Here is a 13,029-nt window from a genome sequence, read left to right on the forward strand (position 1 = left end):
ATTTATGGTGAAGATATTTGATTCTGAAATAATGCTACAGAGTGTATTTTTCACTATGAACTGAGAAAATTAAAGTATTTTGAATGGTTAAAATCAATCTCATTAGCTCAGGGAACATATATTCCCGTTCACCAATTAGTGCTGCATCAGATAGTGCCAGAGATGTGCACAGGAGCAATGCCCAACCGTACACAGCTGTGCTTCTGCTACAAGACGTATATCTACTGACTTGTGGCTTAGATGAAGTCACTGAGGACGTAGATATACTGTAGTGGTGGATAAAGTGGACCTGAACTCTTGCACAAACCTTGAGAAATGCACCCTGTATGTATTTAGAGAGTTTAGCCTGTCTAATTCCCCCTCATCTGTACTAATCTCCACCGTAATTTGATCTGTCAGCTGGCTGCCCTGGCAGAGCAGCTATTTTGTAAACATAGGATGTTAACCCTATGTCTGCTTCCATGAAAGCAGGAGGCAGACACACGGTAGATTTATTGCAGGGTTTTGTATCAGCTGTAATGTTTTTCTGTAAAGGTTAATATGCTGTTGCGTATCTTTTAGAGCAGACAGGAAGTTCTGAATTTGAGCCCGCTTTAATTTTAGTTAAATAATGAAGATGGGACTGTTAAGGTGCCCAAACACTCATTTTGATATTGGATGGAAATCTTTAGGGTGTGCAGCTTTTCCTGTTGAATGTTAATTCATTTTGTATTGTACAACGGGAACTGACTGCATCTACTGCAGAAGCCGTCCTCTGTTTTTATTGCTAGGTACACACCATCCAATGTCCCGGCAGATCGGGTTGAACATTAATTACCGACATGTCCGAACAGCTCCCGATCGATAACTCGATTGGTTTCATGGTCCCTACTGCTGCACAAAATTGGTCCCATTATCAATCAGGAGCTAATTGGACATGTTGTAAATAATCGTTTTGACCCGTTGATCTGCTGGAAAATTGTATGTTGTATGGTGGGTACCTAGCCTAAAGGTAGCCATACATCTAGCGATGTATGGGCAGATTCAACCAACAGGAAAATCTCTCTTTTCGAATCTGATAGATCTGTCAGCTGCCCATACACCACAGGCCGAATTCCAATCAATTTCATTCTGAAATCGATCCGGAATCGACCCTGTGTGCTGCCTTGCCGCTGTGCCCCCCCTAATGTCAATCCCCCCCCATGCCCACCATTCCAAAGTGTACACATTACCTGTCCACGGCCTCTGCTTGTCCCCCGCTGCTCCGAGCGCAGTCTCCTCTTCCGCATACACGCATGCCCCGCTTGGTTTCCTAGTAAGGGTGCACGTGTGTCACGTCACTTGCGCACCCTTACCGGGAAACCACATGGGGTGTGAGTATGTGGAAGTGGAGAATGCGCCCTGAGCAGCGGGGGAAAAGCAGAGGCAGCGGACAGGTAATGTGTACACTTTGGCACGGCGGGCATTAGGGGGGCACAGCGTCGAGGCAGCGGATGGTTTCGTCAGTCACCTGGAAATTGCACCCCAGGTCCCGCCGCGCACCCGACCAACCAACCCGACATCTTGCAGCATGCGCTATCCACAATGCGACCAATTTCGGTCCTGAAATTGGTCGCTTTATCAGTCGGGTATGCACTTGGCAGCACAGACTTTCAAGTCGCCTGATGTATGGCCACCTTAAGATCTTTATCCTCCCACCTCCACGGTGCATATGGAGTGTGTGGCCACAGTGAAACTTCATTTTAAACATTGATAAGTACAGTGCATGTGTGTTTTTTCTGTATTAGGATAAAACGGGATTGTCTGGCCACAAAATTAAATTTAATTTACCCGCTGTTCTATGTTTATTAACTAGTCTACATCCTGATCCTGCTTTTCAAGCATTCTTATATAATCCTATATGTTCCTGCTGTAATGAATCTATCTCAGTCAGTCTGGCTCTATTCTGGTACATTGCCAGAGGAAATGCAGAGGGAAGCTTGTTATCTCCCCTCCCACATTCCTGCTCCTCACTGATTGGCTGAGAGCAGTTCATTGTGACATGAGGCCGAGAAGGGAAATACACTCCACCCCTCTGCAGAAGCTGCTATAATATGATCGCATACGTGTTAACAAAGCTAACTAGATATGGCAGTGCAGTTTCTAAGAGAAAAAAAGAGTAAGGGAGGAAATGGCATCAGGGCCCAGTCAGAGACCGTATTTACTATATAAAATTATCAAAATGTGGACAGTACAATTCATATGTTATGTAAGTAGAACAAGTATTCATCCACTTATGTTTGTTTTTTTCTCCTGGGATAGTATGGCTGTCCCTGCTGGTTTATTAAAATGGTCTTGCGTACATATTTTTTTTTCTATTGTAGTTCCAAAAGCAGGGCATCTCCTACTTGCCTTCCTTTCCATAGAACTAAACTCTTTGCTTGGTAGTATGCCTAGCAGCATGTCTCTACAGCAGTCTTTCCTAAACAGGTCACCTGAAACCATCACAAGCAATTGTTCTGGTGACCCTTTTATTGAGGGTGCATGTATAGGATCAGCACACCGGAACCAGTTGCTTGTTTGGTCACTACTGAATTCTTGCCATGGGTAGAGTTGAATCAAACAGATAACATTCATTCGACAAAAGTGAAAGTTCATTCTGAAAACTGATTCTATTTGCCTGAGCTTGTTGTGTAACAAGATAAACTTTTGAATGGAGGGTTAATAAGAATATTTTCTTTCTCTTTTTTCAGGTTCTCCATATTATGACAACGTCCGTCCGCTTTCCTATCCGGATTCTGATGCCGTCTTGATATGTTTTGACATCAGCCGTCCAGAGACCCTGGATAGCGTACTCAAAAAGGTAACTCGAAGCGCCGACCTCTAATTGACAATTCCGAGCTCTCATCACAGTGATTACTTCTAAGTCAGCTCAGCATTGAGCCTGAAGTACCAGAGCCTCCTCACTGATTCCCCCGAAGTCCATACTGATTATAGAAATTTGATGTCTAAAAGGAGCACTCGTGATGGTTCAGCCGTCAGTCTGCTGACTGTACAGGCATCCCACATCTACTGCACCCGCCTACAGCATGTAAAGGGAAGGCTTCTGGATCCTATAGAGCAGGGGAGTCCCAAGTTTTTAGGCCAAGGGCCATATGGTCTCTCTTGAGAGTGCCAGGGGACCAAACTAGTGAAGTTGAACACAATTTTCGCTGATGGCCGTTAGGTACACTATGCCAGTGACATTTCGTCAAATAAAACCTTTCCACAGGAAATAACCCATATACAGTGTGTAGATAGCACAGTGTGAGCTGCTAACCAGTGGCTGCTACTGCTGCTGGCACCGTGGTGGCTGCTAATCAGTGGCTGTTACTGCTATTCAATTCAAGCACTTTATTGTCATTGTGTGTCATAAAGAAACAGTGGTGGCTGATAACCTACAGGCAAGCAAAGGGGAGGCAGAGCAACAACCTAAGGTGAGGTGGCCCCTGCATGCGTCCTGCAGGCCACATGGAAGTAACAACTGTAGAGTGTTTTGGGGGCCACCAGAAAGGGCTTGGTGGGCAGCATTTGGCCTCCAGACCGGACTTGTCTGCCATAGAGCCTTCCTAGTCCACGTTCCATCTACTCGGTCCCTCGGACAAAGAGAAGTACAGAGAGGGATAAAGAGGCACACAGGGGGACAAATGGGCACAGAAGGTGACAATGGAGGCAAAGGAGGGCACTTAGGAAGCAAAGGGGACAGAGATGACACCGCGTTCCGACTGTCCGTGCTGCAAAATAAAATGACTTCCACCCACCCGGAGCTTCCTCCAGCCCCTAGTAGCTGATATGTCGCTCGCCGCTGCGCCTGCACAGTACACTCCACACCATGTGCAAGTTATTGACAGCGACGCTTGCATGGGCGCAATAGAGGGGCCCAGGAGCCAGCGCCTGAGAGCGGAGCTGCGGCGAAAGACATAGTGGTTGCAAGGGGCTGGAAGACTCCCCGGGCAAATAAATGTAGTTTTTTTTTTTTTTTTTTTTTTTTTTTTTATGCAGCTCGGATATTCCCTTTAAGAACGGATTCAGGTTAAGAATGAACCTACAGTCCCTATTCATTAACCAGGGACTACTGGTGCTCTGTAGAGTGCTGTGGAAATTGGCAGTACAATATAAGGGCACAGTAATAATTTGCTACCATCATGTAGGTCATAGTTGGGGTGGCTGAGTGGTGTGTGAATTAGTGATTGTAAACTTTTACTAAAGTCTAAGTCAAAAAAGTAAAACATAACAAAAAAAAATTACCTCATACATCGGAGTGAGGCAAACCACAAAAGACCACCCAGTGTCCTAATGTATCTCTGTGACTAGTTCACTTGTACGGAGGCCCGGGCCTGTAAGAAGCTAAACTAGATACATTTTCGATGCACAGTGGCACCAATATTGCTTGAAAAATATTATATGACCAAAGGGGAAATCTGATTTGTATACACGTTTTTTTCCATTCTGTACACGCATCGCCACTACTTTGTTAATAGTGAGCCTCTTGGTATTTGAGTGTTACTAATTCCAAATAACTTTCTTCTTGCAGTGGAAAGGTGAAATTCAGGAATTCTGTCCCAATACGAAAATGCTGCTGGTTGGCTGCAAGTCTGACCTCCGAACGGACCTCACAACACTAGTGGAACTATCCAATCACAGGCAGACGCCAGTATCTTACGATCAGGTAGGTCATCAAATGTTCCGGTGTTAGAGAGTAACTCTGGAACAAAATGTAGAAGAAATCTTGCTATGTTCGTTCCTCATGCCTTTCCTGCTGAAGATGCTTGCCAAAATCTTACACCTCCCATTGTCTAAGCCGGGCCATGAGCATTGTCAGCAGGGTATTGGTAGCTAAGTCAGAGCTAGGGATTATGGGAAGTGTAGTCATGCCATGTGTCCGACAGTCGGCACAAGAGGAAATGGGATAACCTTGAGGCTAAAATGCCCTCATCTGGGCTAGAAAGAATACCTGCAGTGAGAGGATTATGGAGGCAGCCATACTTATTCCCTTTCAAACAATACCAGTTGCCTGGCTGTCCTGATGATCTCCTTGGTTGCAGTAGTGTCTGAATCGCACACCTGAAACAAGCAGACAATCTTGTCTTAAAGACAGAGGAGTAGGCAACTTGTATTGTATAAAAGGAAATACATATGGCAGCCTCCATATTCCTGTCACTTCAAGTTTACTTTTAAAAAAAAAATGATTTTAATTAATGTGAACCAGGTTAGAGGGTGAAAATATGTTTGAGGGACTATATGGGAAACAGTATTTGATGAAAGCACCTCTGAGTGCCCTAAGTGGTGTGTTTTGAAATGAAAGCAGCACCTGCTGTATGGGGTTTGATTGGTCAGGGTTATTCCAGAACTTGGGATAATTGGAGGGCTGGATAATCAAGATGTCTCATAGGATGGCAATTTTGGCCTAGTCGGGACTTAGCTTTCTATCACTACAACGGAACAGGTGAAGTGGAACACTGCTGAATGGATGCTATGCTTAACATGTGACCCGTTGACATGTCCGTTCTGTGAACCTGATGATTTCCTCTGTAGTGTGAATCAACACAGAGTCTTAAAATGTCTTCAGGATTGGAGTAGCTGGATTAGTAGGAAGCCTCATCTCATTAGATGCCACCATTGTTTATGACTAATTGTTTGTGGCATGACAGATAAGATCTAGGGCCAGGTCCATACAGCGCCGAGGACTAGTATTGGTGTTCAAATTCCGTGTAATGAATTGGAACACCCAAATACTCCTGGCCGCCTCTGTTCAGCACCTGAACGCGCCGAAGAGTTCACTCACTTGCTTGTCACGTTGTGCTTCACGTGACTCCGATACTTCCTCCTTCCAAACTGAATGCTGAACAGGGGCTGTTGGGAGTATTTACACTACTTTTCTGGTAACTATGGACCTTCCACATTGTTAAAGCACACATAATGAAATTACCAGCTACATTGGGGACATTGCACAACATTTCTGCCTATTTCAGTTAATTTTTCTGTTAACTCTGATTATTTCTTCTACATCAGCAGAAGTGTTTGAAAATGCTAGAACACTCTAAATTCCTATGCCATTTTTCCCTTTTTTAAAGAAAACCTGTAGCATTAAAAAAAAAAAAAATACTTCCCTAAGGAGGGGGGAGGCTCTGGGTCTTATTGAGCCTTCCCGTTCCTCTCACGGTCCCTTCATCCCAGCGATGTCTCCACCATTCACCCGTTTTAGAAGTCTTCGGGAGCCGAGTGTTCCCAAAGACTGGTGGCTCTGCCTGAGACAGTGTGCTCGCGCATGCCCACTATGGAGCAGTCTGTCTTCGGGAGCACTCAGGCTCCTGAAGACTTCCGAAATCTCCCATGGTGGAAGAAAGCATCTCTGACCCTTTGATAGGAGACTGCTAACGAGGGGTTACAGCATTGGAAGGAGAGGGCTCTAATGGACCCAGAGCCTTCCCCTTCCTTAGGTAAGTATCTGTCTGTCTGTTTGTTTTTTCATTTTACAAATGCTTCAGGTTTACTTAAGTAAGCCACACACTCCATTTCCCAACCGCAACATAACTGGGATCTCCACTCTCCAAACCTTCTACCCCATATTCCCTTCCAAAGATCTTCCAAATTTGGGGTCATGAGGGGCTCAGTCCAAAGGGTGGTGCGGCACTTGTACCCACACTAGATTTCCACCCAAAATTATCACAAACTATTGTTTCTGCACTGCGGTAACTCACACTGCTCCCACTCCAGCCTTTTAGAAGGAACCTGTGAGAATTTCTTCTCTACCATATATATCTAACATCTGCACAGACACCGGCTCTGCTCTGTTCCCAGCAGATACTTGATTATAGCTGCAGCAATGAGTAGTAATTAATTGGCGGGTTAGGTTTATCGCAGTGTGTTATCTAAATCCATCAGAGCTCCTCGTAAGTCAAGATTATGATCACAGCTTTGTGTGGGTTTCCAAAATGTTATTTTTTTTCCTGTGTAATTATCATTTCGCTGCCTTCAGTGCTCAGCCAGAAACAAGTCACGTCAGTTGTGAACTTTGAGTCAGAAGCCACTTTGCGTTGATGTTATGTAGGTAATCGGCAAGTTATGCAAGTAAATACTGGTAGCTGTAACTGAGACCGTACATAAACTTCTGTTGTATAAAGGCAATGTTATACTTAAATCTCGAGCTTGGTCACAGTGTTTTTAATAGACCATTTAAAGCACAACTGACCCGAGACAAAGCTATCTAAGGTAAGCACAGAGATATGTTCATGCAGGATCCCCATACCTCTGTGTGTTGACTGCTCCTCTCCTTCCTCCTGGAACCTATAATCACTCCTTGAAAAAAATGTGACTTTTGGCTAAAGTCTTATTTTCAGACAGGAAGAGGCAGGCTTGCTGAGATGTTCCCTCCTATCACCCTCCCATTTCCATCACGTCCCCACCCCATAAGAGGAGTGGATTGGGTGGGGATGAGAGGGTGATAGGAGGGAACATTGCAGTCTGCTTCTTCCTGTCTGAAAAAATTACTTTAGCCAAAAGTTACATTTTTTAAGGAGTGATTACAGGGACTAGAGGGAACAAGGAGAGGAATGAAAAATGCACTGAGGTGTGTGGATTCCACATGAACATACCTTTGTGCTTACCTGAGGTAGCTTGTTTTTGAGTCAGCTATCCTTTAAACCACACCTGATTCAAGGCAAATCTACCTAAGGGTGGGATGTCAAACTCCAGTCCTCAAGGGCCAAGGTCCTCACAGATTTTTGGCACAGCTCATGTTAATTGATGGGACTGAATCAGGAGAGGTGTGGATGACCAAGTAGAACACATTTCTTAGACTATCCTAAACACTGGTATGGCTATGGCCCTCGAGGGCTGGAGTTTGACATGTGTGACCTGAGGTAAGCAGAGAGGTATGTTGATGCTGGATCCACATACCTCTGTGCATTGTCTGTTCCTCTCCTCATCAGCTAGGTCAGGGGTCCCCAAACTTTTTTGGTCAAGGGCCGGGTCAACATACTTCAGACCACTGGGGGGGCCTTAGTTTGAGGACCACTGAGCTAGGTAAACTGTTGACTAATCGGTATACATGTGTCTAGGTATTTTCTTCACAGTATAAGAACTGCTCACTGAGAGTGACAAAAATGGCTTCCAGATCACACAGATCTGAAGATGCCTTGTAGTGTTTTTAAGATTCCTTGTGACGTTCAGCACTAGGGATGGTCAATGATATACAGAGGTGGAAATTTGATTGATCTATTTTCAGGCTGTATAAATTTGCATACAGAACTTGAATAATCCTGCATCAACTTATTGCGTCTTGTTGACCATCCCTATTCAGCACCTAAAGCCCTAGGTCAGGGTTTCTCAAACCTGACCTTGTGACTTCCCAACGGTGCATGTTTTGCAGGCAACCTCACCTATGCACATGTAGGGTAGTTAGCATCTCATATGCATGGAATTCACCTAGCTGAGACACTAATTACACCACCTGTGCATAGGTGAAGTTTCCTGCAGAACATGCACTGTTGGGGAGTCACGGGGACAGGTTTGAGAAACACTGCTCTAGGTGGTGCACTGTAAGTTAATTGAGCCTTCTGTATTGAATTAACTGGGTACTTATCATATTTCTTGATGTTTGACGTTTTTTTTTGTAGGGTGCAAATATGGCCAAACAAATAGGAGCAGCAACTTACATCGAGTGCTCAGCCTTACAGTCCGAGAACAGCGTCAGGGACATTTTTCATGTGGCCACATTGGCCTGCGTCAATAAATCTAATAAACATCTCAAACGAAATAAAACCCAGAGAACCACAAAGAGAATCTCGCACATGCCCAGCCGACCAGAGCTGACCTCAGTGGCCACGGACTTACGAAAGGACAAAGCCAAAAGCTGCAGCATAATGTGAGATGCCGTACTGGCGATTTGAGGTTCTTATGAAGATATTGTGAAGGATCCATGAAGGGAGCTTCCAAAGTGGAAAATTACTGTTGGGAAACCAGAGTTGTTAAAGATTTTATTCACCCTTGGTACTTAAGGATACCGCATGTTGTCAGAGCAGAGCTGGAAAAGTTGGATTGTTTCTACAAATGTTCTTTGGAAGGAAGTTATGCCAAAAAAAAAAACAAAATAAGCCTGGGAGTGATCAGAAAGTGTAGACCGAAGAGGGGAAATGGATCTTTGTCTCTCCAAAATGTTCGATCTCTAATTTCACTGAACATTCTGCATTCTTTGGCCAAAAGAAAAAAAGTTGAAGAGCTTCACGGTTACTCCACTTTAACCCTAGTGATGTTGTTTGCACTCTGGAACTTGATCCTTTGATCAACTCACCTGAACGTTCCTCACATGAGAACCTGTAGATGACCACAATTCTCAGTTGTGATGTCCTACAGAAGAAGAGATTTTTTGGGAAGTTCCTCTGTTTTCCCATTTGTATAACGTTCTTGCACAGCTGCATAGGCTAGCTAGTACATGGTACTTTTTTTTTTGTTTGTTTGTTTGTTTTGTTTTTTAACCTAGCTTTTTAATGTGATAGGTTATTTTTTTAAAGATATGTTTAGCTGTTATTTGAAGTGGGAATGAACCAGGCATGACATTCATAAGTCAGTTCGTTCTTCTAGATGATGACCTTCTTGAAGGTGCTAGACATGCGTCGTTACCGGTGTCTGTAGGTTGCTGACTCCCAAGTCTTGGAAAGTGACAGATTAACAGTTAAATTGGCATCTGATCTCGATGTCTGGATTGTGAATATTTCTTAAGGTCAAAACACACCCCCATGTTATGTAACAATTGTACCGAAAATCTAAATTTCTACTCAGGCATTATATTTAATCATCTCTGTAGTGAGAGAAATATGCAAGCTGCCATCTTTATTATCTTTTCTAAAAAAAATATTCTAGTTGCCTGTTGTTTTTGCTTTCAGTGGTGTCCCGATTAATACTCCTTATGGGTTATTAGAGGATCAATAAGACAGCCAAGCAAGTAGCATTTTTAAGAGACTAAAGATGACAGCCTTTGTCTGAAGGCCTATTTTGTGGTAGATCTTTTGCTATAATGGAAGATGTTGAAAAAAAACCCACTGTTCTTAGAAGTTTTTGTTTGACTTGTTTTTTATGAAGGTTTAAGGGGTATTTTTTGTATTTGGGATCTTAATTTTGATGGGAGAGTAAGTTGTTCCTTAAACTGGTTTTTGGAGAAACTGTTCTGGAGGGTAACAAAGCTAACTATGGAGACACTAGCGCCTGCATCTGGAGAACATGGATAGTCAATGAGGTGCTAATAATGCTGAGTTGATGCAAGTTGTAAGCTAATTGTAAGCAGTTGATTGGCCCATTTTTACGTTATTTGCATCAATATAAAAATTATAACCATGGCATTGACTATCCTTACTGCAGTGTCTTCTTTGGCTAACTGCCTTCCAAGCAGTTTTTCAGAAAAGCCACGTATGTTATTTCCTAGTGTTCCCAAGGCACTATGCAAACAAGATGGGAAGGTCAAATGTCTTCAAGGGCCCTTTCCAGTTTTCAACCCTTTTTTTTAGTTTGAAAGACCTACTGATAAAATTCCCAACTATGTGTGGAAAAAATATTGCATCTCGGTAAAAGAAAAAACGTAAGTGCACTAGTCTTTACGGTAGTGATTACCAAAATACACTAAAACCTTCATAAGGCAAAAAAATAAAATAAAAAAAGCTGTGTTTAGTCTCTTCATTTGCGGTGAAACGGAAATACACTTTAACTCAAGTGAGATTTCTCGAATGCCCCCATTACAGTAAAAGCCTTTGGTTTGGATTTGGTTAAGTTTAGTAGGTTGGTCCAGTCACAAGTAGGTTTTATGCAGTAACTGGTATATTTTTTTTCAGTAAGAGTATACGGACATGGTGATCTAGTTTTTATATTTGCGCCCTTATTTAGCATTGCTCACTTTGTGGACAACTCCTTGCTAATAACAAACTCCAACCTTAAACTCTTACATGTTTAATAGTATCACTTGACCGCACCTCCTAGTTGAAAGGGGTAATAGATGACGAAGTAAAAACTACTAGGGGTTAGTGTCATGTGACACTGTTATGCCCACTCGGGTGCTGGGATGGGCAAATGTTGGTTTATGAGGCCAGGCAGGTAGCATGCAGGTCAGCACCTGCCAGACTTCAGAGGGGCCTTTCAGCAAGTATAAATTGTCCATAAGCAAGTCCAGCGCTATTCTAGTACTTTTAAGAATGGAAATTCTGATTCTTGCTTAAGCCATGGATAACTGATTTTCCTTAGAGGGTAAGTGTACTAAACAAACTGCTCCTTGGTCAAGACTGCAATTTAAGGCCGATGCACAAGATTAAAGTCGGGTGAGGCGGCCGATAACGACCGCCCTTGCTGATAATCCGTCATGTGTACAGCAGCTCTCAACTCCTGCCGCCACCCAACCAACGATCTGCAAGATGGATCATTATAGCCAAAAGCTTTGTTCTACCCACTTACCCTTCCCCACCATATGACGTCAAAACTGGGCTGCTCTGTCAGCCCTTCCGCTCCTCCCCCACCCCCATATTGCTACGACCAGGTTGTTAGCCCACAGGCTAACTTACATGTCTGTCTAACCTTGGCCCAGCGATGTTACCCGATTTATCGGATCCTGATCACTGATCCATCTATCATGTGTGCGGCCTTAAGTGTTACTGATTGTACTCATCTGAAGAGCTATGAGGACGCCCTGGTTGCTTTACTGTTCATAAAGACCTCTCTACCTCCAGCAGCTTCTATACTGTGTTCACTCTATACCAACTCAAGTTTCTCTGGGTGAAAGCTTTACTCACATGGCTTGCAGATCAGGTCCAATCATGCTCTGTGTTTCCTGCTCCTGTGGATGCCCCCTCCCCTCCAGCTTCCTGTTCACAGTCAGGAACAGGAAGTAATAAGCAGAGTGCAATGATCAGACCTGACTAGAGATCACAGATAAGTGAGTACAGCTTTCATGCAGATATGCAACCAGTTTCTCATTCTTCAGGGAACTTAAAGAGTAATTTGTCAGAACTGCATTTCTGAACAGGGAGCAATTTGTGACTATCTAAATATTAGTACACTCTTCGTTTTATGTTTGCCTTTTTTAAGCTCTATTTTGCAGTTTAAAATTCACCTGCATATATATGATCTAGTTTCTTTTTTTTTTTTTTCTAAATATATTACTGAGAAGCAACTGGGATATCTAGTCATGTTAACAAAAATTTCAGCTAGTACATATCTTGCTGACTCTTGCTTGTTGGATGCAAGCATTCTCTCCATTTATTGGCTTCGTTATTTGAAGCGCCAGTTTGTGTTCCGACAGTTGAACCCTGTGTTTCATGTGTAGACAAGCACTGTGTCCATCCGTAGAGAAGCCCTTAAGCCTCTGGCACACCGGTTGTCTTTCAAGCCCCTCCTCTGGGAGGAAGTGTCAGAAGCTAAACTCCACCCCTTCCCATGCTCCGCCTCCAGATCCAATATTAACCACTGCAGTACGCTTTCCATAATGCAACTCTGTGCTTTGGGCAGTATTACAAACCAACCTAGCTAGCAAGTGCTTTTCTCTGTATTTAAATAGTGTAACAACCAACTAAATTATAAATGTCTGACAGCTGGACAGCATTATTATTTTTTTTTTTCAATGTCTGTCCCCTTGTATGTTTGATTTGTAAATGTTTCTGCTGTATTTATTACATTTTGTTTTTTCTTCGAAATAATAAAGGCTTCATTAAGGTTTCTTGGCCTCCTGGTTTGTGTGTCGAAGTGTTACTTAAAGATGTGTGCTTAAAATAGTTTTAAAGCAAACCTGAAGCGAAATAAAATTTACAATATAATGAATTGTATGTGTAGTACAGATAATGAATAGAGCATCAGTAGCAAAGAAAAGTCACATATTTTTATTTCTATAGCCTTTTTTATAACATTGCATCATACAGTCATATTTGCAGTTTGCAAACCACACTCTGTATTACAGCTAATGAACCTTTTAACTTTCCTGCAGTAAAACTTTATCTAAACCTGTTTATCAATGTTTCTTGGTTGTGTAAGTACTTCAGAAAACAGGACTCTATTTAT

General features: G+C 42.9%; 1 protein-coding gene across 1 annotated transcript in view; it reads left to right on the forward strand.

Annotated features, from left to right (window-relative positions):
• RND3 (Rho family GTPase 3) overlaps positions 1-12,690 on the forward strand; it is a 42,489-nt gene extending 29,799 nt beyond the window's left edge. Inside the window, exons 3-5 of the mRNA XM_068245831.1 lie at positions 2,712-2,821; positions 4,532-4,666; positions 8,616-12,690. Of these exons, the coding sequence (XP_068101932.1) occupies positions 2,712-2,821; positions 4,532-4,666; positions 8,616-8,867 (497 nt within the window). The 3' untranslated portion in view covers positions 8,868-12,690. The remainder of the gene's footprint in view (positions 1-2,711; positions 2,822-4,531; positions 4,667-8,615) is intronic.
• The last annotated feature ends 339 nt before the right edge of the window (positions 12,691-13,029 follow it).

Source organism: Hyperolius riggenbachi, chromosome 7, assembly GCF_040937935.1.
Source record: "Hyperolius riggenbachi isolate aHypRig1 chromosome 7, aHypRig1.pri, whole genome shotgun sequence".
NCBI lineage: Eukaryota > Metazoa > Chordata > Amphibia > Anura > Hyperoliidae > Hyperolius > Hyperolius riggenbachi.